Raw genomic sequence first — 25,352 nt, 5'->3', positions numbered from 1 at the left:
TAATTAGCCCTAAAAGGGAACATCTTGTTTCACATAAGCAGGAGACCTGTTTTCCTTTTGTTGCTGCCTTCCTTGGCATGTGCTGGGAGATTTTCTGTTCATTTGGCAGGCAGTTTGCACTTTACTCTCATTACAGTATCGTGTATGAGGAAACAAATGGTATAATTGAAACTGAATGAGTTTTGCATAGGTCGACTCTCACTGTAAATGTGTGCTATATTGTGCATAAACAATTTTATTAGTTTCACCTGTGTAGATTAATCATTGTACCAAATGGCTATATGAGTTACTTATTGTTTTATTATGAGGTAGATCATCTGTACATCAATGTGGCAGAGTTCTTATTTGCATGAGAAATAAGTCAAGCCAAAATGCCAGATCTGAACACTCCTACTCATGGGAGAAGTTTGGATCCAGATTCAGGCTTTATGACTGGCCCCTAGTTCTATAATGGAGCGAACCAAACTCCCCAATCGACACACCTCTGACATTTGGAAAAGTTCAGATCCCATTCCAAATGTTGTGGCTTTCACAGTGGAGAGCTTGACGTATGGCGCTACTGTCCTTAAAAGGATTTGAGGTTCAGATTTGGTCTGATTTGGCATCCAAAAGTTTTCAGGCATCTGCCTGTCTGTCCATATTGATAATCAATTGTAGCTCTAGGATGCCTGTTAGCATGGTAACTCTACTTATCTGAAGTTTTAAACATACCTGAACACACCTTGGCCTCTTTCTGTGGGAAATCTGTCGAGAGCAAGTTTGTGAAATCTTGTATAAGATTCACAGCACTTCCTGGCCTGGGATAGAGTGGACATTGACTTTCTTGGTATTTCTGTATCTGTTTAAAACTGTACTAAGTGAAGCTGTTTTCCCAACAGATCTGGCTCTCCACTAGTGCAGACTGGACTAAAATGTTTAGCTTTCAAAGAGAGATTTAGATAGAGAATGCATTGCACTTAAAATTCTACAGCTTCCATTGGGATGCTGTTTGAAAACCCAAGACAGCTGTGATTTTTTTTAATCTAGCGTACTTCATTCACAAAGGGCAATCTCACAATGGGTGAGATCCTCAGCTGATGTCAACTGGCCTACCTCCATTGAAGTCAATAGAACTATACTGATGTGGCCCTAAAGTTTTAGGGTCATTTTCCATACAAAATGTATCCTAAAAATCTCTTTATAGAGTTAGGCCCCAGTCCTGTAAAGACTTCCTTTAAACACGTGAGCAGTCCCATAGATGTCCGTGGGCCTGCTCATGTGCTGACAGCATTTGCAGGATTGGTTAGTTCTTTAATACGAGGCAGGAACTGGATGGCCCAGTGGAACTTTCCTTTGGGTTAATAGTTTGAATCCAGCCCACCTTACTCGTGGCTGAAAATTACCACCAGCTGATGGCCTACATGAAAGATTGAGATATTTTAGAATTTTGAATGTTCATCAATTCAAGTTTTAGAAACATAGAAATTGACCATTTTTAGCATTTTTAGATTAACATTTACATTATTTTAACTGTAAGCTCTTTGGGGCAGGGACCATCTGTTTTTTATATGTGTCTATGAGTGCAACAGGGCCTCGATGCTGGATTGGGGCCTCTTGGTGCTGCTGTGATAGAAATAATAAACTATAATTAAATAGTTTGGTGGTCCCAGTCTAGTGACAGGAGTCATAAAAGCCAGCTCTGAGCTCTTGACAAAGATGCCAGGTGTTGACTGGGCATGAAAACTTTGAACTATACCTCCCAACATTTCAGGTGGCTAAAACAGGACACGACACCAATCGGGTTTGGCCCATTTGCTTCTCTGTAGATGGAGAAGAAGGACAAATGGGCAAATTGGACTGGCACTGCAACCTGGTGCACAGGGTGGGAGTGCCACTCAACTTTGGCCCAGCTGCCCCTCCGTAGACAGAGTCTAAGGGGTGTCCGGGCCAAACATGCATGTGCTGTGACGCTGGGTGCCAGGTTGCAATGCCACTTGGTTTGGGAGCTCTCTCAAACAAGATCCCAATGCAAACTGACCATTTTGTCCCCTCAGGCAGCAATTGGGACAGGAGGGGGTCAAAGTGGGACTGTTGGGAAGTCTGCTGTGAGCTACCTTCTCAGTCCTATAGGTGATTCCTTTCCATCAAGGTTAAGTCACATTGGCAGGCCGGATGGGCAGCTTTCTGCTTCCATGGCCTGTTCTGTGGATAAATAAGGGACTTAAGTCACCAGGGCTGTGAGCCCGACGGCTTTCATAGCACTAAATTCACACACACAGAAAGAACAACCAATAATGCAAGACCGTGTCAGGCATTTCAGAAAGCAGCAATTTAGGGTATTTTTAAAGAGTGAAAATCTCTAGGTCCAAGGTCTGGATGCATTTAAATGCTGTGGAATGCCTATTATCTAACCTAAAGAGCAGAATGAAGTCTGGATATTGTGGACACAAATGCTGTTGGCACAAGCTAAAAATGTGCATGTGAGCGCCTTTCTAAATACCCGATAATCCCCCAGGGCCAAGTGAAGATTAGGTCTCTCTCCCGAACAAAGAGGGAGTTCATTTTCTCAAAGATCCCTCAGCCAAAGCCAAATTTAGCGAGGAACCCATTTCCCCCAAATGAATGAAAATCCCTCATTCTGTTCCCTGCTTGCAAACAGGTATAGAGGTGAAGCATCTTTATTTCCGTGTGTGTTTGTGTGTGTGTGTGTGCACATGGACAGAGCGTGGGGGATTGGGGTCAGATCAACTAAAATAGATCCAATCTAACACTAAAAAAAAAATGCTAGAAACCTTTGAGATTAAATAATATTGCATGATCAAAATCCAGCCACTTCTCTCCACAGCCCTTCTCCCTGCAGAGCTGAAGGTCAATGTGCATTTCTCTGCCTTCGCTCTGCAGGGTGACTGTGGTGGTTCTTTTTCACAGAAGTCTAGTTTCTGGTTGTTTAAAAGAAACCACCTCGCTGGGAGAGACACGTAATTCATTTCAGCTGGCTTCTCCTTCTCTCTTGTTTCTTCTTGCATTGCAACGCCGTGCGCTCTGCACTGCCAGCAAGGAACCCTTAGGATAAATGCAACAGATTCTTCAATCTGAGACTTTATTATTTAGGAATTCCCATATCAGGGTAGCCCAGTGACCTCTAATCTTTTAATCTGTCTCCAGTGGTGGCCTACACATTGAGAGAGGCATAATCTCTGTCCCTGTCCGCCATAATTCACCGAACTGTGCTCTACAGTTCCCTAGAGATTTCTCTTCTTGACTGTAGCCAGTGATCAACTTATGCCGTGCCTAGCGTGAGGATCCTTAGCCCCTGTAATTCTGTCCTTGCGAATGTAACTGCAGATGCTACTGTGATTTATACAAATCTCTCTTTTTTTTTAAATATTCCTGTTTTGAGGGGGATGGATCTTAAGAAGGAGTTTTTTCTTCAGCTCCTCCCATCTTCCCACAGGCTCCCCTGCCTCCAGCTGGCCGCCGAATGCTCCGCTCAACGCTTTTCTGAACGTGCATATCAGCATCTGAGCACAAGAGCATATCATTGCTATTCCTAGTTTGGCCACAGGCCACGCTACATAGTGACTTGAGGGACTCCTTAACCCCTGGAGCTGATGTGCAGGATCTAGGGCAGAGTTAGCACAGTGTATTGAACTCACAGACCCTGCCAGCACAGTGGATTGAATCCAAGGTTACACTTATACAGGCATGGCCGTTATCAGCTAAGCCACACGCACAGCATCCAGAAGAGAACTCAGGATCCTGTGCTCTCAAACCACAGGACACGACTACTTAAACTCAAGGAGATTCTCTGTTGCCTGTGCCAGCAGTATGGATTATGTGCTATTTCTGGACCAGCTGCAGCAGGAACAAAATGACAGATACATGAGCAGCGCTGTCTTTCCACCCAGTGGAGCGCAGTGATACCTACAACATGCATGCCGGGGAGCGAGAGATCGGTTAGGGACTATAGGGTTAGCCCTTCATTTAAATATTGTCAATCATGAAAACGGTCAGGAATAGTGTAGAAGAGGAAGAATCATCGAATATCAGGGTTGGAAGGGACCTCAGGAGGTCATCTAGTCCAACCCCCTGCTCAAAGCAGGACCAATCCCCAACTAAATCATCCCAGCCAGGGCTTTGTCAAGCCGGACCTTAAAAACCTCTAAGGAAGGAGATTCCACCACCTCCCTAGGTAACCCATTCCAGTGCTTCACCACCCTCCTAGTGAAAAAGTTTTTCCTAATATCCAACCTAAACCTCCCCCACTGCAACTTGAGACCATTGCTCCTTGTTCTGTCAATTCCACTTTCCAGGATAGAGGATTTTCATCTTGGGGACATTTTCATTCACAGGGGGAAATAAATGTTTCACTAGCTGACAACTGTCCCTTTGAGAGCTGGCCTCAAGCCTGCAATATGAGGTATCAGAATTCAAGCCAAAAGACTGCCCTTATCTCACTGGCTGAGCCCAGCGCTGCTGGGGCAGGGATTTCAGGACAATGTGTGACATTATGTAACAGCAACCCAACACCACGGGGCATGATAAGGATAGAAAGGGAGCCTTAACCCCTTCACTTCCTTCCTCTGGCGGACATGTCAGATGGAAGTGTTGTTTTCCTGTTTGTAGTCAGATCATTTAATGTTTCAGTGTTTGGGGGTTTTCAATTAGACTATACAAGAAAATGCCCGAAGAGCTCAGTGGAACTGCAGAGGACAAATTTTTGTTACTACTCACATGGCCGATTGCTGCCTTCACTTTCCACCCGGTGTAAGAGGTTCCAGCCTTTGTGCAAATTTTTGTAGTGAAATGTAAACCTGGCATGATACCGTTTATCGTAACAGTATCGTCAACCCCAAACATTAAAAACAAACGTGTCAGGCCCCCAAAATTATGAAATTCGCTTAAAAATAATTACATTTGAAAAATTAATAAACGGAATCGCTTTATTTGCCTATTCGTTTTTGAACCCTTAGAGATCTCGTTTTCAAACTTGTTTCTGTGACTATAATACCTGGAAACTTCCTCCTTTCTTTTTTAAACAAAACCCAGGATTTTCTTGTAATCAGTTGACTCCGGGAGCTGGGGATTTATGGAAAATAATATAGAGTACAAAGTTCACAATAGAATTGCGAGAGTTGGCAACACTGTAATAATTGGGGGTATTGAGATCCAAGGGTTTGGTTGAGGTCCACTCTAATCTAAAAACAATGGACAGACCCAAACATGGTGCAGAATGTTAGCAGTGAAATTCTGGAAGTGGATACAGGGAGTGTTGGAGGAAATCATTTGGACAAAAGCAATGGAAGGACAGCGAGCACAGAGGGCCAACAGAAAGTGTTCAGAGAGAAATAAATGTGTTTCCAAGAATTATATATAATGTCTGGCAATAAAATACACAGACACACCAAAACTACATTAAAGAAATAGATATAAGAGAGAGAGAGAGATGGAAAATATCAGGTACACAAAAGGACCGGAGAGAATGCAGGATGGAATGCAGAGATTGTAAATAATGATAAAGAAAGCAAAAAAGATGGGAATGAAAGGCAAAGTGCCCGAGAGGTTAAGATAAATAATAAGAAATGTTTCAAGTATGTAGGTAACAAGAGGTCAGTGCAGGACACAGACAAGCCTTTAGGAGGAGGTCAGAGTAATTTATGGACAGAAGAGGTGGATGTTACTAAAACATTCAATGAATTCTCCAGAAAGGAAGGTCTGATGGTGGAGGTAAAGGGAGGATGAAAGATATCAAATGCTAGAAACAGACTACATGTTCTGGGGGAGTTGATTAAGGGCTATTATGAATCTGAGGCCACACAAGATCCATCTCCGAAATCTAAAGGAGGTGGTAAAAGATGGGGAAACCTTTAAGCATTGTTTAGAAAAGAGGCAGTGAGTGATGGACTGCAGAGATAGTGCAATACTTACAAAGAGAAACTTGCCTTAATGGAGGTGGTCTTCTAATAAAATTGGAGCCTTGGTCCTCAGTGGACCAAGGTCTTCAGTTGGGATGGCATAGCTCCATTGACTTTCCTGGAGCTATACTGATTTATACCGCCTGAGGATCTGGCCCAGTACACTGGGGATACTAAAGTGTCAGTCGCTTAAAACAGAAGATTGCCTAATAAGGTTGATTTCTTATAAAGATTTTAGTGTAATTTATGAAGGGTCTAACGAATGACCAAAAAAGGGTAGACATGTCAGCTTTCATTTTAAAAAAGCACTACAGATTCTGACACCTTATTCATGATGAATAATATCTTATTCCACAAATAGCTCATTGGGTGACATTCTGGCCCCATTGAAGTCAATGGCAAAACTCCCATTGACTTCAGTGGGGCCAGGGTTTTATCGAATAAGACGATTTGTGGAGTGAGGGTGTTAAATCTTTTTTTTCATTGAGAAACCCTATAGCTATTTGAGAAAGGGGAAAGAAATGGATGAGGGAAACCAGTGTTCTAAAGCAGGGGCGGGCAAACTTTTTGGCCTGAGGTCCACATCGGGTTTCTGAAATTGTATGGAGGGCTGGTTAGGGGAGGTTGTGCCTCCCCAAACAGCCAGGCATGGCCTGGCCCCCTATCTGACCCCCCCTGCTTCTTGCCCCCTGATGGCCCCCCCGAGACCCCTGCCCTATCCACCCCTCCCTGTCCCCTGACCACCCCCGGACCTCCCACCCCTGAGTGCCCCCTGCCATCCCTCCCAACCCCTCATCTCATTCCTGACTGCCCCCCAGGACTCCTGCCCCATCCAACCACCGCTTCTCCCTGACCGCCCCCGGAACCCCTGCCCCGACTGCCCCCCGCCGCCCCATCCAACCCCTCATCTCATTCCTGACTGCTCCCCTGGGACCCCTGCCCCCATTCAACCCCCCTGTTCCCCGCCCTCTGACCGCCCCGACCCCCATTCACACCCCGACCCCTGACCACCACCCCGAACTCCCCTGCCCTCTATCCAACCCCCCCATTCCATTCCCCCTTACCGCGCTCCCTGGAGCACCGGCGGCTGGCGGCGTTACAGCCGCGCCATCCAGAGCCCCAGGACAGGCAGCGGCGCCGCCCGGCTGGAGCCAGGCACACCACCGCGCAGCACAGAGCACCGGGTCAGGCCGGCTCTGCATCTGCGCTGCTGGGCAAGAGCTCGCAGCCCCGCCGCCAAGAGCATTGTGCTGGCGGCGCAGTGACCTGAGGCTGCTGGGGAGGGGGAACAGTAGGGAAGGGGCCGGGGGTGAGCCTTCTGGGGCAGGAGCTCAGGGGCCGGGCAGGACGGTCCTGTGGGCCGGATGTGGCCCGCGGGCCGTAGTTTGCCCACCTCTGTTCTAAAGAGATTACAACAAAGATGGCTCCAAAACCTAGGTCTGTATTCTGTAGTAAAGGAGATAAAGAGAGATATTCCCTCTTCAATACATTCCAATTAGCCATCCTTGAAGTATACAAAATTCTTAAAGGTTTAATGCCACAAGACAGTATCCCTTATTTTTATATATATATAGTATTTCAATATTCTACAGAAATGACCCAAACTACTTCAGTATCGCTAATGCAAGGGGTAGTGTTTTGTATTCTTAAGGCAAAATTAGGCTCCTAAACCTTTGTTTTAGCTCCTAAATAAGTGACCTGATTTTCAAAAGTGCTGAGAACCCTGCAGCTTCCACTGAAGTCAGTTGGAGCTGCTGGGTGCTCAGAACTTTTGAAGATCAGGTTACTTACTTATGTACTTAATAATGGATTTAGGAGACTAACTTCAGACTCCTAATTTTAGAAATCTTGGCTTTAACGTATAAGACTGCAGTATTCTTTTGCTAATGGCTGAGCAAGTGTTAAGTGAGGAGCAAAAGGGCCATACACCTAAGCTAAGGAAAGGCTGGACAGAATGTCTTTGTACAGCGAGTAGTTAACGTGTGCAGCATTAAATACCAAAGGCACAATGGGAACAGCCAGTATAAATAACATTTAACAGTTCGACAAGAACTTTGCAGAAAAGAAAATATTTTGGGTGCAGCTGCCAACTTCAAGTGGGGGAAGAGGGATGTTACATAGACCCAGCTAGCCTTTAGAAACAGTGTTATCTCTGGGTGACAGGAAAAGGACAACTGCGGGATTGTGCTTTTCCAAGATGGTCACTGTGGTTTGTTTTTTTAAACTATGTAACTGTGAGGCTGTTTTCTGGGTACTGCAATTTAAGTGGAAGGGGCCTGCTACTCTGTCTGCCAGGGCACTCCCAGGGAGGGAAGTGGACCCTGCTCCCTTGTGGAGATTTCATATTGTCCAAAAAAAGTTGCTGTAAAGAAGGTGAGAAAGCGACTTGTGGGCCTTGAGCTGAGCAATGACAGTCAAGGCACAAGGTATTTCGCTGATTTATTCCCTGCACTGAGGTAACTATTTCCATTGTAAACTGGAAAAGGGAAGAAAAGCCAGGTGTCATGTTTGTAAAGAGCCTTCCTAGAGAGTGAACGTACTACCGAGTAACTGGCAGGGTCGCTGGATTCAGTGCGGTGTCGAGGATTGCTATGGGATTGCAGTGCTGTGGGAAGTTTCCATCTTTCAGGGGACATGTCAAGCCAAGGCCTGACATGTAAAGATTCTGTAGCACCTTTTGTAAGGGCTGGTCCACACTGGGGCGGGGGATCGATATAGGAAACGCAACTTCAGCTACGAGAATAGCGTAGCTGAAGTCGACGTTTCCTATATCGAACTAAATTTACCTACTTCGGGTCCACGCGGCGCAGGCAGGCTCCCCCGTCGACAGCGCTTCCTCCTCTCGGCGAGCAGGAGTTCCGCAGTCGACGGGGGAGCGCTTCTGGGATCGATCTATCGCGTCCAGATGAGACGCGATAAATCGATCCCAGAAGATCGATCTCTACCCGCCGAATTAGGCGGGTAGTGTGGACCAGCCCTTTAAGAGTAGGTGTGTTAACCCTACTGTCCATTTAGCTAGCAATTGTCTGCCTATCTACAATTCCCCCTGCATATTCACCTGGGCAGGATATTCTTCTTCACGTCCTGTCCTAAAAGGTCATGGGGTGTTACTGTACGCTGCCGCTGTGTTCCATCTCAGAGGCATCTGCATTTTAGTGATAGAATGATCCCTATATCTTAGGTACTTCGCAGCAGTTGTGAGGTTTAATTCATTGTGTTATTTATTAACTGTTTGATTATCACATGGGATGTTTTTGTCTTTTATCATTTTTCTATCAGCCATGGGTGAATGCTTTTCATGAAGCGACCATTCTATATCTGACCTCCTGCTCAAAAGAAATCAGCACAACACCTTCAAAAGATGAGCCTGGGAGCTTAAATTCATATCTTTGCTAGACACTAAAAATCATGGTTTAATAAAGACACTGGATTTATGGCTTATTAGGACAGTCTGTCACCCACTAATCCCCATTTTTTGTCCTGTGACTGCAGAGGTGTTAATGGGCCACTTCACCTTGAATGATCTCTTAGAATATGTGTTAACTACTTATGCTAAACAATCTGTACCAGCTTGTATTTAGCTTTGACACACTTTCTGGAACAGGAAGAGCTCTCTGTAGCTTGAAAGCTTGTCTCTTTCACCAACAGAAGTCAGTCCAAAGAAGATATTACCTCACCCACATTGTCTCTTGATTATCTTTCAGTATTTCAGTGGGTTTGTAATATCAAATGCAGCCCAGCACATGATAGCGTTCAAAGAGTGCAAGGCCCGATAAATCTCTTTTGTGTTTCCTTCAGCAACAACCCCAGATCCTGTGCAGGAACTAACTACTTTTTCTTGTCTCTGTGAAGTAAATACAACAACTGTGTATTAGGAGGAACACTCCAGATGTGCATCACTTAGCTGCTGATCTGTAAATTGGGCCACAGGTGGATACATATGGGAATACATTGGAAGTGACCAGAAAAGGACTATGGGCATAACAGCAGTGGGAATCTGTAGTATCTTTTGCTTTTCCAACATGTTTTTAAAACCATTAAAAAAAAATATCACGGTGCTTCTGTTACAGTGGTGAGGAGAGCATGTGCTCCTCAGACCTTTATGGCTGCTAGCTACTTACTCTCCTTCCCCTCGGCAGTTAGATGCCCAATAGTCACTGTAACGGTTTCTCAGTCCCCCGTCTTTCTCTTTTCCATGACTTCTGAGGAGATAAGTGGAAGGGAGAGGAGGGGAAGGGCTCAACTCAGAGCTGAATCTGAGCTGCATTAATGCAGATAGCGTGTAGACTGGGAGAACTGATGTCTGCCATTTAGGAGAAGCGTGATGGGTTTGGTCACAGATTCCCCCTTGGGACTGTCACCTGCCGTGCTGAGATTACCTCTGAGACCGTTTTCCCTGCCAGCTTGGGACTCCAGAACCCTACTTTGTTGAGCCAGACACACTAGCCTGCTGCAACACAGACTCAGGTCTGGTCCACGCCCCCAAAGCAACAGACTTTAACCAAAAACTGCTCAGCGGGTCACCTATTTCCAGCACCCAGACATCGAGCTCCCAATGGGATCCAAACCCCAAATAAATCCATTTTACTCTGTATAAAGCTTATACAGGGTAAACTCATAAATTGTCCAACCTCTATATCACTGATAGAGAGATATGCACAGCTGTTTGCTCCCCCCAGGTATTAATCACTTACTCTGGGTTCAATAATAAACAAAAGTGCTTTTATTAAGAATAAAAAGTAGGATTTAAGTGATTTCAAGTAATAACAGACAGAACAAAGTAAGTCACCAAGCAAAATAAAGCAAAAACACGCAAGGCTAAGCCTAATACATTAAGAAACTGTTTACAGGTAAAATCTCACCCTCAGAGATGTTCCAATAACCTTCTTTCACAGATTAGACTCCTTCCTAGTCTGGGCCCAATCCATTCCCCTGGTAGGGTTCTTGTTAGTTCCAGCAGACATCTTTGGTGAAAAATGGGTGTTCTCATGACTGGCCGCCCCCTTTGTTCTCTTTCACCCCCTTTTATAGCTTTGGCACAAGGCAGGAATCTTTTGTCTCTCTGGGGCCCCACCCCTCCTTCTAAATGGAAAAGTACCAGATTTAAGATGGATTTCATTATCAGGTGACAAGGTCACATGTCAATGTAAGACCTCATTCTTCATTACCCACAGGCTGGCTCACATCTACACAGGAACATCCACAACCAATTGTCCTAGTCAATGGGAGCCATCAAGATTCTAAACCGCCATTAATGACCCACACTTTGCATAATTACAATAGGACCTCAGAGTTATACTTCATATTTCCAGCTTCCGATACAAGAATGATACATGCATACAAATAGGATGACCACACTCAGAAGATTATAAGCTTTGTAATGATACCTTACAAGAGACCTTTTGCATAAAGCATATTCCAGTGACACCATATTCATGTTCATAAGCATGTTTTCATAAAGCATATGGAGTGCAACGTCACAAGAAGAATGGGAAGTTATATTACCGAGGAGCACCTGTTGGTGTTTCCGAAAAGTTCGGTGCTGATCCTTCCATTTCTGGGCCACGTACTGGACACTAGGAATACATTTACTTCTAACTCCCAGAATGGGTTGCTGCCGAATGTTCCTGCTGTGGTTATTGCGTATTACACTAAGGCGTATGTGTACACTGCTAAATGCTGGGCACAGGCTAGTGTGGGTAACAACGGCAGCGAAGACAGCGCAGACTCCAGGGTGGGCTAGTGAGAAGGATATGTCCCCAGAGCCCGTGCTGGGTCATGCATTGGCTTCACTGCTACTGTTACCTGGGTTAGCTGGATTCACGTTAGCTCGGGTAGGCTATTGCTAAACTCACTCTCCACCAATCGGGCAGTGTGAGGAGGGGACTTCAAGTGGCATAAATTAGTTACACTCACTTTAAGGCCCCTTTACGCTACCAGAGGGGCATAAAGTGTAACTGAGAATCAGGCCCTGAGTAGTGATGTCAGAATTTGCCCCAGAGCTAAGGACAAGTGCATGTCCTGAGAATCTTAACATTTCAATCGGATCCCGCCGTCTCCCCAGAATGAGACAGCTCGTTACGCCAGGGTCAAGCTTCCCTGTGCCATAGAGTGCAGATGAGCTGATGGTTGGTCACTGTTTCCATGTGTTGACTAATGGAGGATTAGAAATAAAATTGCTACTTCTCTGTATCCACTCCGCACAGTTGTGTCAGGCCAAAACTCCAGCCGATGGGCCACATCCTGACCCTGCTGCTGCATGGGGAAGAACCTGGCCACAACCCCACAGCCTGGCCAGTATGAGCACCCAGGGATGCTAAGCAGTTCCTGGGGGAACTGGCTTCCTGGGCAGCAGCTGAAGAGCTATTCTGCAGCCAGGCAGCCCCATTCACTCCCACGGAAGAAGCGACTGGTGCTCGGAGGGATGTTGGGTGGAAGTGGTGCTCTCTCTTCTCCAGTATTGCCACTTGCCAGCTCTCATAACTTGAGCATGAGTTTTGCGATATTTGGTGTTTTTCTTAAAGCCCCAGCTCCTGGAGTCATGTGATTGTAGGAGACGCCCAGCTTTCGTTAATAAACACAGAGTACATTTCTGTTCTCATGGTTGCCAAGAAAGGCTTGAAACCTTGGCCTGACTGCCTCCTGAAGGCTCCAACCCCACCAGGCAAATGAAAAGAACCCAAAATGGGTCATTCTTAAATTCCATGTATTTTAAGCCTGTCTCATGGAGTGAGGGAAGGCTCACTCGTGGTTTTTGGCTGGCCATACTGCTTCTCTACCAGTGCAAGGCTCTCCTCTGCAGAATTACAGGACCTAGGATTTGGCCTAGTATCAGTGCAATAGTATAGCTGTATATCCTGCTTTGTACTAGTCATAGCAAACCGCCAAAGGGACCAAATCCCTACATTTTGTATGTGTCCAAAGCTACTGAAATCAGTGGGAATTTTGAGTACACAAAGAATGCAGGATCAAGCTCCTCATTTGGAGACAAGTTACCAATCAGCGTCCATCAGCTGAGGGCTTTTCTGATCTGCTGAGGTCTGCCAAAGGGTGCTGGAAATCTTGCAAGAATAGATTTTTCAGATGCTTCCATGTGCTCACTTGTAACAAAGATCCCCCCAAGAGCGGCTCTGTCTAGAAACAAGTAGAGCAGATGTGTAAGCTCTGCAGGGTAGGGGCCATTTCTTTGCTGTATGTTTGCAAAGAGCTTGGCATTTCGGGGCCCTGTTGTCACGGATCCACAGGTCTGGTCCCTGGGAGAGCTCCTTCAGTGCGTCAGCCCCCTTAGGGTCACACTCTCTCACTGGGGTAAACCCCGTGGCTTCACAGCCTCCTGGGACCAAAACTTGGAGCCTTCTGCACACCTGCTTTATGCCGTGAGCTCCCTGCAGCAAGTCCACCTGGATTGGACCCCGGAGGGAGACTTACACACCTAAAGGGAGCAATGCACCCCCAGTTTCCTTTATCTGGAGTGACTCCCAGACAGCGCTGTAAAAGCAGAAGGGCGTATTACATGTCTGGAACGCAGCGTCGAATGTCCTTGGTTATCACAGAGAGCAGAGAGTTACAGCATAGGCCACCTGGGTCAGTTCAGAGCCCAGAGCTCTCCTCTGACCCTTTCTTAGTCCCAGTCCAGAAGCTTTTCCTGCTTCCAGCAACCCACCCTTAACAACCTCCCGGCCCCTCCTCAGTCCTTTGTCCTTGTTCCCAGGCAAACATTGTCACCTGGCCCTCCTCCTAGCCCTTTGTTCTCCAGCTGGTCAAACCAGGCTGGCTTTCTGCGGAGAGGTGGATCTTCCATAGCTGTTATTTGCTAGGTACCAAAAGTCCGAGCAATTGTCTTTTGAGACTCTTCATAGCATGGGGTCAGGCCCAGACAGCCATACCTGGAGCTCTGCAAAGGGTACACAACCTTTCCCCCCCACCTAGTTAACCATGCAGCACATGGGGGAAACTGAGGCACACAGAGTATTCATACAAAACATGATGAAGAATTCTCACTTCATCACATCTGTCCTCTAGGCACTCCTGCAATATAAGCAATAATATTTATTTTTTCAAAAAAGAGGTTAAGTTTAATCTTATCGAGACCAGTTCTCTCCTCTCTGCTCTATCCTCCACTGAAATATTCTTCTCCCACACAGGCGTACATCGGGAGTAATAGTAACTATATTGATGAAACTGGTGCGAGAGGAGAAGTGGAGCCATTGGCTTCAGTGGCATGTCACTGGTGTGGAGAAATTTGGCTCCCAGTATTCATGCAGGCTTCTTCCTGAGAGGAATCTGGTTAGCTTTATGCAGAGGGAGAGCTATTTTGTTCGGCATTAGTCAATCAGTTTGTATTGTTTTGTATGTGCATCGAGCAACTGTGAGGAGGGCCCACTGTCTCAGTTGCTAAATAACGCCCCCTTACTCATACCTACGAGGTTCCCCAGAGGTTTATACAGAGGGGAGTAGGACACGGTCACACTGGGTGAGAGGTAAAGTAGAGTGAGATTTGATTTAAAAAAAAGGCAGCTCCAGCAGGATTTGGGGTAAAACGCAGACACAGATAAGCAGACGGAGGAAGGAGGCCGTTCTGTCTAGTTCTGGACCAATGAAATTCCCCAATCTAGGTGAAAGTGCTGCTGTTTCCCTGGTATATCTCATCTGCAATGTGAGACTTAAAATTCTTGCCTGACACGTGGGGGGCTTGCGAGGGAGCGGGGCTTGGAGGGGGAGGATTTAACTGGATACAAAGAAGGCTGGCCTCTCACAGGAATGGAATCCAAGCCATCCGAAATATCTAAAGCCTCCTATGTTGGCATGTGCTCTCAGACCGAAGCCTATTAAACGTAGAACAAGGGACAATTACTCCCCATCTTAGTCTGCAGCTCTCCTCAGGGCTAGGCAGGAGGGAAGGAAAGACAGGGAAAGCGCATGCGTCTCACACAGATTTTTAGGCAGTGTTTTCCTTACATTAGCAGAGAGGTGACTGTAAACCAGACCCACATTTGACTGTGAAAATTAGAGTCATTAAGAACACCCAGTGTTTCAAGAGATTTTATTTTCTATGCTAAAAGAATAGAAATAATTAATAATCAGCTGTGTTGTTTTTGATGGGGTGGGCTAGCCCTTTGTGTGTTAATCTAATGGGAAGAACGTTGAACTGTGGATAGACCTTTCTATCTCGCCATCGTTCCGGGTAGGTAGGACTTGTCTGCGGGCGTGAGATCAATGGTTTGGCTGTTAGCAAAGCTAGCCTGGAATACAGCCTTAAAACAAGAAGAACTAGTGCTCACCCAAGCTAAGTTCCTCAGCTTTGCAACGCAGCTCCTGCTCCTCTTACAGGAAAGAAGGATGCTCTTGTGGTTAAAGCACTAGAGTCAGAGACAGGAGATCAGTGGTCAGTTCCTGGCTCTGACACAGACTTCCAGTGTGACCTTGGGCCAGTCACTTAATATCTTAAGGCCTCATTTGTAAATCGGGGATAACGTTTCCTTTCTCGTAGCTTTTGTCTTGTCTGTGTAGACCAGGGGTGGGCAAACTTTTTGGCTTGAGGGCCACATCTGGGAATAGAAATTGTATGGCGGCCCATGAATGTTGACAAAATTGGGGTTGGGGTTCGGGAGGGGGTTTGGGCTCTGGTTGGGGGTGCGGGCTCTGGGGTGGGGCCAGAAATGAGTTCAGGGTGCGTGAGGGGCTCCAGGCTGGGGTGAGGGAGTGGGGTGCGGGGAGGAGGAGGGTTCCATCTGGGGGGTGCGGGCTCTGGGGTGGGGCTGGGGATAAGGCGTTTGGGGTGTAGGAGAGTGCTCTGGGCTGGGACTGAGGGGTTCGGAGGGCGGGACGGGGATCAGGGCTGGGGCTAGGACAGGGGTGCAGGCCCTGAGCAGCACTTACCTCAAGCAGCTCCCGGAAGCAGCAGCATGTCCCTTCTCCGGCTCCTACGGGGAGGCGCAGCCAGGCGGCTCTGCACGCTGCCCCGTCCGCAGGCACCGCCCCTGCAGCTCCCATTGGAGCACCGGAGGTGCCATTGGAGCGCATAGGAGCCAGAGCAGGGCCATGCCGCCGCTTCCAGGAGCCGCGTGGTACTGCCCCCGACCCTGCACCCCAGCTGAAGCGGGGCAAGCCCCAGACCCCGCTCCCCAGCGGGAGCTCGCACACCGGCTTAAAATGGCTGGTGGGCTGGATCCAGCCCGCAGGCCGTAGTTGGCCCACCGCTGGTGTAGACTGTAAGATCTCAAAGGCCAAGGGCTGCCTTTTCCTATGTGTACGTTCAGGACCTGGCCCAATGGCTGCCCCTCTCACTATTAGCATTTGTACTTCTCAGTAGTTAATGCATTAACCTCTGGTCACCTTCTCCAGACCTGAGGATGAGCTCTGTGAAGTTCAGAAACTTGTCCCCTCCACCAGAGGTTGGCCTAATAAAAGATATTACTTCACCCACTTTGTCTCTCTCTCAATGCGTTCTATATTTGATCCCGCTGTTGATTCTTCTCGATCAGTGACAATCTATGTTGATCTATTGCACAGTTGCTCCAAAACATTTAGGGAGGAGGGTTTTAATGACCAAACTCTGCCTAGCTATAACGGAGAGCAGAATTTCACCCTACGAATCAGTTTTGGTGATGATGTATCCTTTCATCTTTCCCATGGAGAAGAATAGGCACATCAATGGCTTTTAGCAGCTGTTTTCCATCAGACATTTTCCTTTGTGCGTGTTAAAAATGAGGCTTTGATGTAATACCCCCCCCATCTACATATTTCTTTGATATTTTGAAAGTGATCTTAATGTATGTGTAAAGCAACAGAGACTCCTGTGGCACCTTTAAGACTAACAGATGTATTGGAGCATAAGCTTTCGTGGGTGAATATCCACTTCGTCAGACGCATCATTAATGTATGTGTGTCTGTCTGTCTCAGGCACTCCATGAACTTTGACACTCCCTTGGTTTCTTTTGACAGGGACACATGTGTAGCAAAGGAACACACTGACCTGCCCGCTTCCCACTCACTCAGTCCGGAGTGTATCCCCACTGACCTACAGCACAGCAAAACAGCATGGTCAGGAGGAGTTAAACCACGGCTGAAGAACAGGTGAGAGAGAAGATGGTTTTGCTCATGATTCTCTTCCCGCCCTCTACCTATTCCGGTTATTTATGTACTTTGAATTGCATTCTGGGACAGATCCTCAGCTGGGTCCGTTGTCAAACACAACTTCCCTCGTCGGGGAGAAGCGTCAATTTATACCCGTGTAAGTGTCAAGTTTTTGAAGCGTCAGGAAGTGGGATTGTGTCAGAGTAATTATCTCACCTCACACTTAGCCCTTCGCACACCTCCAGCATAATGCCAGGGAAATAAACTCAATCTTGTGCCCTGAGCAAGGGACAACTTTGCTGTCGTTGATAATGTTTGTGTGGGGCTGTGCACAGAGTAGCTAGTCACTCTTGTTGCTGATATGCCCAAGGGGAGACTGGTTAACTCGGGTGTGCTTTCCTTTCCTCTCCTGTATAGAACTTTGTCAGTCCTGGAGAAGACAATTAGAGAAGTAGGGCCAAATTCAGCTTTCCACTGCACTGGGGTAAATCTGGAGTAGCTCCATTGCTTTGGACCAAGGGATAGATGTGTAGAGGTATTGAGGCATCTGAAGATTAGAGCTGTGCAAATAACGCGTTTTTTTTGATTTGCTGGGAATTCTGAAAAATCAAGGAAAATTTTCAGTGAATTGAAAAGTGAAAAAAGAGTTCATTCAGATTGAAAGAAGTATTTCATTTTGACAAAATCCAAATGTTTCCCTTTTTATTTTGACCATTTTTAATTGTTTGTTTGTTTGTTTTTGTAAAACTGATGGAAATTTTGAAACAAAAGGTTGTTTTGAACTGAAAATAAATCAAAACGCTTTGAGAGTTCAAGCTTAGTACTTCCTGCTTGTAGATCTTTCATTCCCAACAGTAGTTACTTGAGAGAAGCATCACAGTTTAGTGCTTCATTGTGATATTTTACCGTCAGAACAGTCACGGGGTTTTTTTATTACACAGATGGTAGCATTTCAGGCTGTGTCTGCTACCTGTCTATATTGTGTATCAATGGTTGACACTTTGGTTCCAAACAGGAAGTAGCCTTAATGTAGAAGAATTTGAGAGTGGGAGGGAATATGCTGCAAGGCCTTAACCTTTGGCTGTGCCAGCAGGGGCAGCCCCACAACTTGTTTGCTTTCTGTAAACACATCCGAAATGATGAAGTGCTTTGGATCGCCGATTGTCTAAAGCGTTCTGTGAAATTCAGGGTGGAAAATAAGTGTTTCCAGTCTTTGGGAAACTCCAGGATTCTAGGGCCAGATTCTTAGATGCTGGAAATTGGGGTCTGTTGAAATCAGTGGAGCTGCACCTGTGTTCACCAGCTGAGGATCGGTCCTGGAGTTGGCATCGTTAACTATAGAATGCTGTGTAATTTTTGAGTACTGCCTGCCTGATTCTTTGTTGCCCAGCACTTTGTGGAGTGCAAAGTGAGTATAAAATGCTACTAGATCGTAATGATCTTGTTTTACAGCCACTCTGCACAAGCATGAATGACTAGACAAGGTGCAAAGCAGTGAAGAATCAGGTCTAGAGAGTCCAGCTTAGCTACTCTCTTCAGGGATAGCTCAGTGGTTTGAGCATTGGCCTCCTAAACGGAGGGTTGTAAGTTCAATCCTTGAGGAGGCCATTTAGGAATGTGGGGCAAAAATCTGAAAAATTTAAAAGGCTTTGTATGAAAGAGGTGCTGGCTCCTTAGTCATCTGAGCTATATTACATATTTGAGTTACGTTACATATATGGTCTGTATTTTCAGGTTTATTAGCCACTGCAAGCCGTTAGTGGAGAATTACCGCTGTGCCGGGTAACTCTCTGTTGGTGTAAATCTGGTGGAGGTAGCTCTACTCTCTCCCATCCCCAAGGGGAGGGGCAGGGAGGGAAGGGATCATGTCACATCTGAGCTCATCTTTGCCTGCCCCTTCACTGATGTAAGGTCCCTGAGGGACCTTAGGCCAGTGACGTAAGTTAAGTTGACCCTGGCAGCTTGAGCTTGCCCCAGGGCTGAATCAAGTAGCAGCAGCCGGCTCCCTGCAGCCACCCTGCTCTCCACTCTGTCCAGGCTGTGAGAGATTGAGACCATAGGGCCTGGAGACTGCTCTCACAAGCTCAGGGGCAAATCAGGAGAACTCAGTTGAAACCAGAGGGTCAGATCCCCTGTTGGCGTCGATCAACTTATCTGTGAGTTACGCCAGGGAAGGGTCTGGTTCAGAATCTATGTAGTATGTAAATGTGTACATACATATGTACCTACACTGGTGTGGGGACAGCCAGGCCTTTTATGTGTGTAACGCCATTGAATTCAAGGGAGCTGCTTTTGATTTGCATCTGGGTAAATCGGAGGCGAATCAGGCACAGCAGTATGAACGTATAGCACAAAAAGAGTGGAATTCAGATATCCCATCTGAAACCGTTATCCAAAACAGGATCGTGTTCCTGGTGTCTGCTAATTACACTGCAAATCCCCTTTGCTATCTGCAGTTATTCACTGTCCCCATTGCATTGGGATAATCAGGCTTATAGTGTGACATATTTCCTGCCAGTCACCGGCTCTGTACTGCTCATTATTGGAAATGAGCGAGAGTTGGAAAGCACATTCCATCCATTGTTTAGAAGTCTCTCCTGATGCGGTTGCTGTGTGTTTTCTAGCAGAGTGCGTAAGCATCTTAGTTTTTGTTGTTCGCTTGTCTTTTTTGAACTAATTATGTATTGACTGAAGAAGAACCAGAAAAATTGTTTGCATTAAACCTGTTGAGCCAGATCCTCAGTTGGCATAAATCAGCGTCGCTCTATGACTTCAACAGAGCTGTGCCGATTTTTGCCAGCTGGGCCTGGGGGTCTGGCCCAGGGTCTTTTGTTTTGGCTTCACTTCAGGAGACTATAGTAGTAATGCTTGGGGAGACAGAAATTGCTGGAGTTTTCCCCTAAGACATAAGCTGAAAAGTATAAACGCCCTACAATACGATCAGGCACCCTTTCCGTATCTCTTCTTTCTTCCTCTTTTCTAGTAAAGGAAAGTACCGTGAAATTGTAGCAAGAACAGGGGAGAGGCTGTCTTTCAGACCCCTCCAGCCTTTCATTCCAACCTTCCTGTTCTCTAGGTAACACCAGGCAAGAACAATTAATCGGTCCTGACTTCTACTTGCCTAAGCCACAGTCACGTGTGAACTGCGTGAATGTTCTGGCAGTGGAACCCAACCAGTATGGCTTCCCTTCAAATTTCGGATCTGATACACCCTTTCATTTACTTTATATAGGGGGTTAAATAAATGCTACTGGTTGTTAAAAACTCTGCATTCAGAAAAGATTCCAGTAGGACACACTTGTTGGATCTAGTAATCAACGAGGATGTAGTTATTCTACATCAGCTCTCATATTAACAGCTAAATCCTGCTCACTTTATTCAAGTGCGTTGTCCAGTTAATGTCAGCTGAAGTCAGTGGGACTCTTCGCTTGAGTAAGATGAGCCTTAAATCTAAGAGATATTGCCTGTTAGCTGCACTTTTTACTGAATGACAGTTAAGCATCAGGTAATTAGTTAGAGCATAATCCAGTTACCAGCTCTGGGTGACCTTCACCATGTATGCCTCAGTTTCCCCATCTGTAAAAGCTCACCAGATTTCAGAGCCTGGGCTCCAGCACGAGCAGGAATGCCTACACTGCTATTTTTAGCCCGGTAGCACGAGCCTGAGTCAGTTGACCCAGGTTCTGAGACTCACTGCTGCGGGTGTTTTTTGCTGTGTAGACATGTTTTTAGTTCACAGCAAGGTGGGGTGTAAATCTACCCCATGTTAGCCTGCTGTTCACTCATTGTCCCTGTGCACCCGGCTGCTGCGCTCCAACGGTTTCCTAATGCAGTCGCAGAGTGACACCACGTTGAAACTGGACTAGATCAAAGCTCACTAGGGAACTTCCGGTACACTGCAGCAGGGTTCGCAAGGGCCCTTAGTGCACAGCAGGCTAGTGTGAGGTCGATTTACACCCCAACTTGCCACAAACTAAATGCTCGTCTAGACAAGCCCTAAGTAAATGTAAAGTGATTTCAGAGGTGTGTTAAAGCTCCCACAACTAGTGCAACGTGACATGGCTATAAAGAGTCAACGTGGCACAACTCAGGTATCCTAAATGTAGCTTGGCAAAGACGGTAAACAAATAGCATTTGAATGTATCAGCTAAAGGCCAAAAGTGAAACCTGTCTTAAGCACTGGGAATGGGGCAAGCAATACCAGTGGGACCAAACTGGTCCACGCTAGAACTCAAGTGATCTCAGCAGATGTTATCCTTGATCTTTGACTAAAGATCAAACAAGCAAGAAATCTTGGGGACACTTTAAAATGATTTCCTCAGGCAGAGAGTTGTCTATTGGAAACGGCCCATAATGTACTTCTCAATATATTTTGAATTATTTAAAATTATTTGAATTATTTAAAAGCCAGTTTGCAGTATATTCACAGGACTCACCTAAACTGTGTGAAGTATGTCCTTTTTTAACTGGCGTACACTGCTGTTAGTGGGAACGTTGCCTGAGCATATGCAGAAGAATAAACATGTGTGTGTTCAGTTCTGTCCCATTTTTGCAAACCTTGTGGAGAGCTATGATTGGCCCTATGTTGATCTGGTGACATTTTGAGTAACGCTTCACTGACTTGAGTAATCTTTCTGGTGAGTTTTCATTATTCTTCAGTAATGTCTATTAAGGAACACAGCTTCCTCCCAGCCTGGCACCAAAACTTCTTCGAAGAGTTCTGTGAGTCTAAACAAACAGAATCAGTAAAGAGGAATAAAGCTGAGGCTATTAAGGTTGATTTTCTTTCTAATTGACCTAGTCCAATGTGCTATTTTGAGAACCATGACTGCACCTTAATTATGAATGACGTCTCTTTGAGTGGATTGTGGCTTCACTCTGTAGAAATCCTAATAGGCTTTCTGAGTGTTTTAGTTTTCATTCACCTTCTGCTTAATAGCAAAGCACAAGGACTGTAATGAGGAGTATGGCCCGATATAAATATGAAGCAGGAAGTTCAATGCACTTGATTTATTTTCAGGCTCTGGGGACTGATTGTCATTTTGGTGGATGCACATAGGACATATCCTTATTCTAACGATGCCCAGTATATTGCTACAGTGAAATGTGACAAACTCTGAGACAGATCCTCAGCGAGTGTAAGCTCCATTGATGACAATGTTTTCATTATACAAATCCTTCTTCTCGGGTCTTTTTAACGTAGAGATTTTCCCTTGTGTATCTTAATTGCAGGCATGAGCCCTGATCCAGCAGGATGATCCATGCTGGTTGACCGTTATACCCACCCATATGGACACAGGAGTCCATCCACATGGATTAGCTTTTACTGGGAAAATCTAGACTCACCAAAGGTTCTTTGATTCATATGTCAGCCATGAGTTTGATGAACATCTGTACACCTGTAGCCTCAACTGCATACTGTGATCGACAAATGAAGATCACCTGATTGGTGTGCTGACAATGGTGACTTAGTTGGTAGTCAGTCAAACTCAGTGATAGGCCCTTTACTGTGCATTGATTCATGTTCTAAAAGACTGAATTACATCCCATTATTCCCTGCATGGATCAAATTAAGTTAGTCAGCTGTAGACTTGGGTTCCTATGATACACCAGCTGATGAAGGGACATTCCTTACAGAATCCTCCTCTTTAGCTTCAGCATCTTACTGAAACTTGGACATAAGTCTAAAGTTCTTCTTGTCCCCCATTATTATTGTCTGCCACTCTCCAGTAATATTTTCCCTTAAATTTTTTGGCTCTTGGTATGAAGCCCTCAACCAGCAATGGGAGCTCCATAATCCACAGAAGCAAAGGGGTTAATGTTAAATGAATCCTTCAAAGCTCAAAACTTCTTAAAAAATAGATCCATTTGGTTAATTTTATAGCTAATTTTATAGCTGCCTTGGGGGCTATAACATGTTTCCATCTAGCACTAGGTAGGGGGGAAGCTGTTGACTGAATGCGTTCCGTGTGGTTTTGAAGCATATATTTGTATGCCCCTCCTACCTTCAGATCCACAAAGTGAGTGCTACATTTAAGAGAAGGTAGACCACCCTGTTAGATGTTTGGCAGCCCTCTTGGCCTGCCCAGTCTTGCTGAAATGCTTATTGCAACCACTTCTTGTCTTCAGAAGGACCTGATGGGGCTCTGTGGGTGATGCAGTATTATTTAAGTATGAGTTGGAGAAAGCATTTAATCTGAAGTTTCCACCCATGGCAGTGTACTGAATTAATGCACTAGCCTTTCATCTCTGCAGAGCTGCCTTAGCTCATGAGTGAAGATGGGATTCGTGGTCTCCTGCTAGACATTCACCCATATCTCAAAACTATGTGTCATTTTGCTGAGTTGCCTTTCTCGGCTCAAGAGACACTTTGGACTGGAATAGCCAGAGCTAATGCAGGTCACTGAAATGCAACAGCGTGACATTGTTGAGAAATTTGCCCAGTACTTTCTTATCCTGTGCCTGCCTCTAGCTATTGCTGACAATCCTCCCCTTTAATAAAGACTCAAAGCCGTGAATCAGCAAGTACTTAAGCATGTGCTTAAGTTCTACCGACTTAAATGGGTCTCAAGCACAGTAATGAAGTCCATGCACTTAAGTTCCTGGCTGAATCAGGGGCTACATTCACATAAAAAAAATTTTTAAATCAAACTTAGATCCCCAGCAAGACAGTGCAGAGCACTTTGACAGGACCAGGGACTGCAATGGGGTTTCCTGGGTGTAAAAAATAGCCCATATAAAAGATGGAGAAACCTATTAATTACTTGAGAGAGAGCCTGACATGGAAAGAGCTCCCTTTATTTAGGCTTGTAGTGAAAATGGAGGTTTTACCCTGTAAGGCAGACCATTGTGATTTCTGGTGAGAGATTACTCATTTAGTGTGGATTTGCTAAGCCATGTGCATGTGGTACCTTGGAAGGCAGTTGTGATGTATGGCCACTTTTGCAGTAACCACTTCTTAAACAACATGTCCCTTTTAGGTGAAATTAATTTTTATAGCCAAGTTCTAAACCCTGACAATAGACTCGGGGTAATTTTTCAGTGTTGACCCTGGCGTCCATTCTCTCCTCACTTTATTGATGTCATGTCGGGAACCCCTTGATGAACTATTGAGATGTGAGAATCGGGGGGATTCACTGGTGTGGTATAAGGACGTCTTTGTGCAGTCGAGATCCCATTGTCTCTGTTCTTTTCATCTGATATTCACCCCAGCGCTGATATATACGTACGGCAACCTTTATACAACACGACTGCTCCACACTGGATAGGAATGGCACCAAAATGTACAGCTCCCCCAATCTGCTCATTTCTCCTCCAAAGGTCTTTACAGTGTTTTGCAATGAAGCCCATAGTGAAGCACTCCAAAGGAATTCTCATGGGGTTTTGCAGACAGTGTCATTTTTGTGTATGGAGGAGGCTGCAGTTATTATTGGTGATATCATTTGAAAAGGAACTTTGGATTTTATCTTGGGTTCTACCATGAAGCATTTTTTCCCCAGTGGAAGTGGTCAGCAGTTTTCTTCCCCTCCTTGCTTTTTCTTGCATCGCATTGTGACACTCAGCAGTTAACTTCTTCTAGCATGGTGCGTTGTGGGATGCCTGCTACCCCTGGAACTCCAGTGTGGCTTTAATTGGTCACGTTAGTAGAATGGTTGGCTGATGAAACTTCCCTAAAACTCAGTGCCCTGGAGTCAGATCAGACTGTACAACTGCAGCAGAAAATGGAGCTCCTGGGGAACGTTTATATCTAAAAAGAGGCTGAAAGAAGAACAGAGAGCACAGAAAAAGGGCTTTGTGCAAAGCACCTTCTCCATACGATGTTGATTTGGCCAGAGGGTTGCTATCAAAAATGCTGATGTTTGCTACAAGGTAATGTCTCTGTTTTGGAACTCATCTTGCTTTGTGTTTTAGTATTCTTTGGAGGGGAGCTTAGAGAATTAGGGGCCAGATTCCCATTGTTCAGCACCTTGTGTAATCTTTGCACGTACCTTGCCCTGGTATAAGTTACTGCACAAGGTGAAAGGCAATGGAGAATCCAGCCCTGCTTAACTGACATTCTGATGAACTGCAGGTGCAAAGAAGCGTCTCCACAGCTCTGCTGCCTTGTTATAGGTTCTGCGATTTATTTGTTGGGAGAACTCCCGAGATACTACAGAGCTATTTTCTCCCATTGAGGGTCAGATTCTCAGCAGCTGTAAATCAGCATTGACCTCAGTGGAGCTACTCTGATTTACACCAGTTGAGGATCTGGCCTATACATACACGTTCAAAAACTTTGCATTTGGGGCATGTATTTTTCCTCCTCTCCTCCATATATTTTTCAGTGGTTTTCATTATCTATCTATCTATCTATCTATCTATCTATCTATCTATCTATCTATC

At 45.6% G+C, this 25,352-nt stretch overlaps 1 protein-coding gene across 1 annotated transcript in view; it reads left to right on the top strand.

The window, feature by feature from the left end:
* The window catches only part of SHROOM3 (shroom family member 3), a 237,435-nt gene that overhangs the window by 180,480 nt on the left and 31,603 nt on the right, over positions 1-25,352 (top strand). The window contains exon 3 of the mRNA XM_026653361.1: positions 16,839-16,970. Within this exon, the coding sequence (XP_026509146.1) occupies positions 16,839-16,970 (132 nt within the window). The remainder of the gene's footprint in view (positions 1-16,838; positions 16,971-25,352) is intronic.

The sequence above is a fragment of the Terrapene carolina genome, unplaced genomic scaffold, assembly GCF_002925995.2.
Source record: "Terrapene carolina triunguis isolate 2854851 unplaced genomic scaffold, T_m_triunguis-2.0 Scaffold136, whole genome shotgun sequence".
Classification (NCBI taxonomy): Eukaryota; Metazoa; Chordata; order Testudines; family Emydidae; genus Terrapene; species Terrapene triunguis.
The sequence above is the reverse complement of the archived record's forward strand: the minus strand, read 5'-3'. Positions and strand labels throughout refer to the sequence as shown.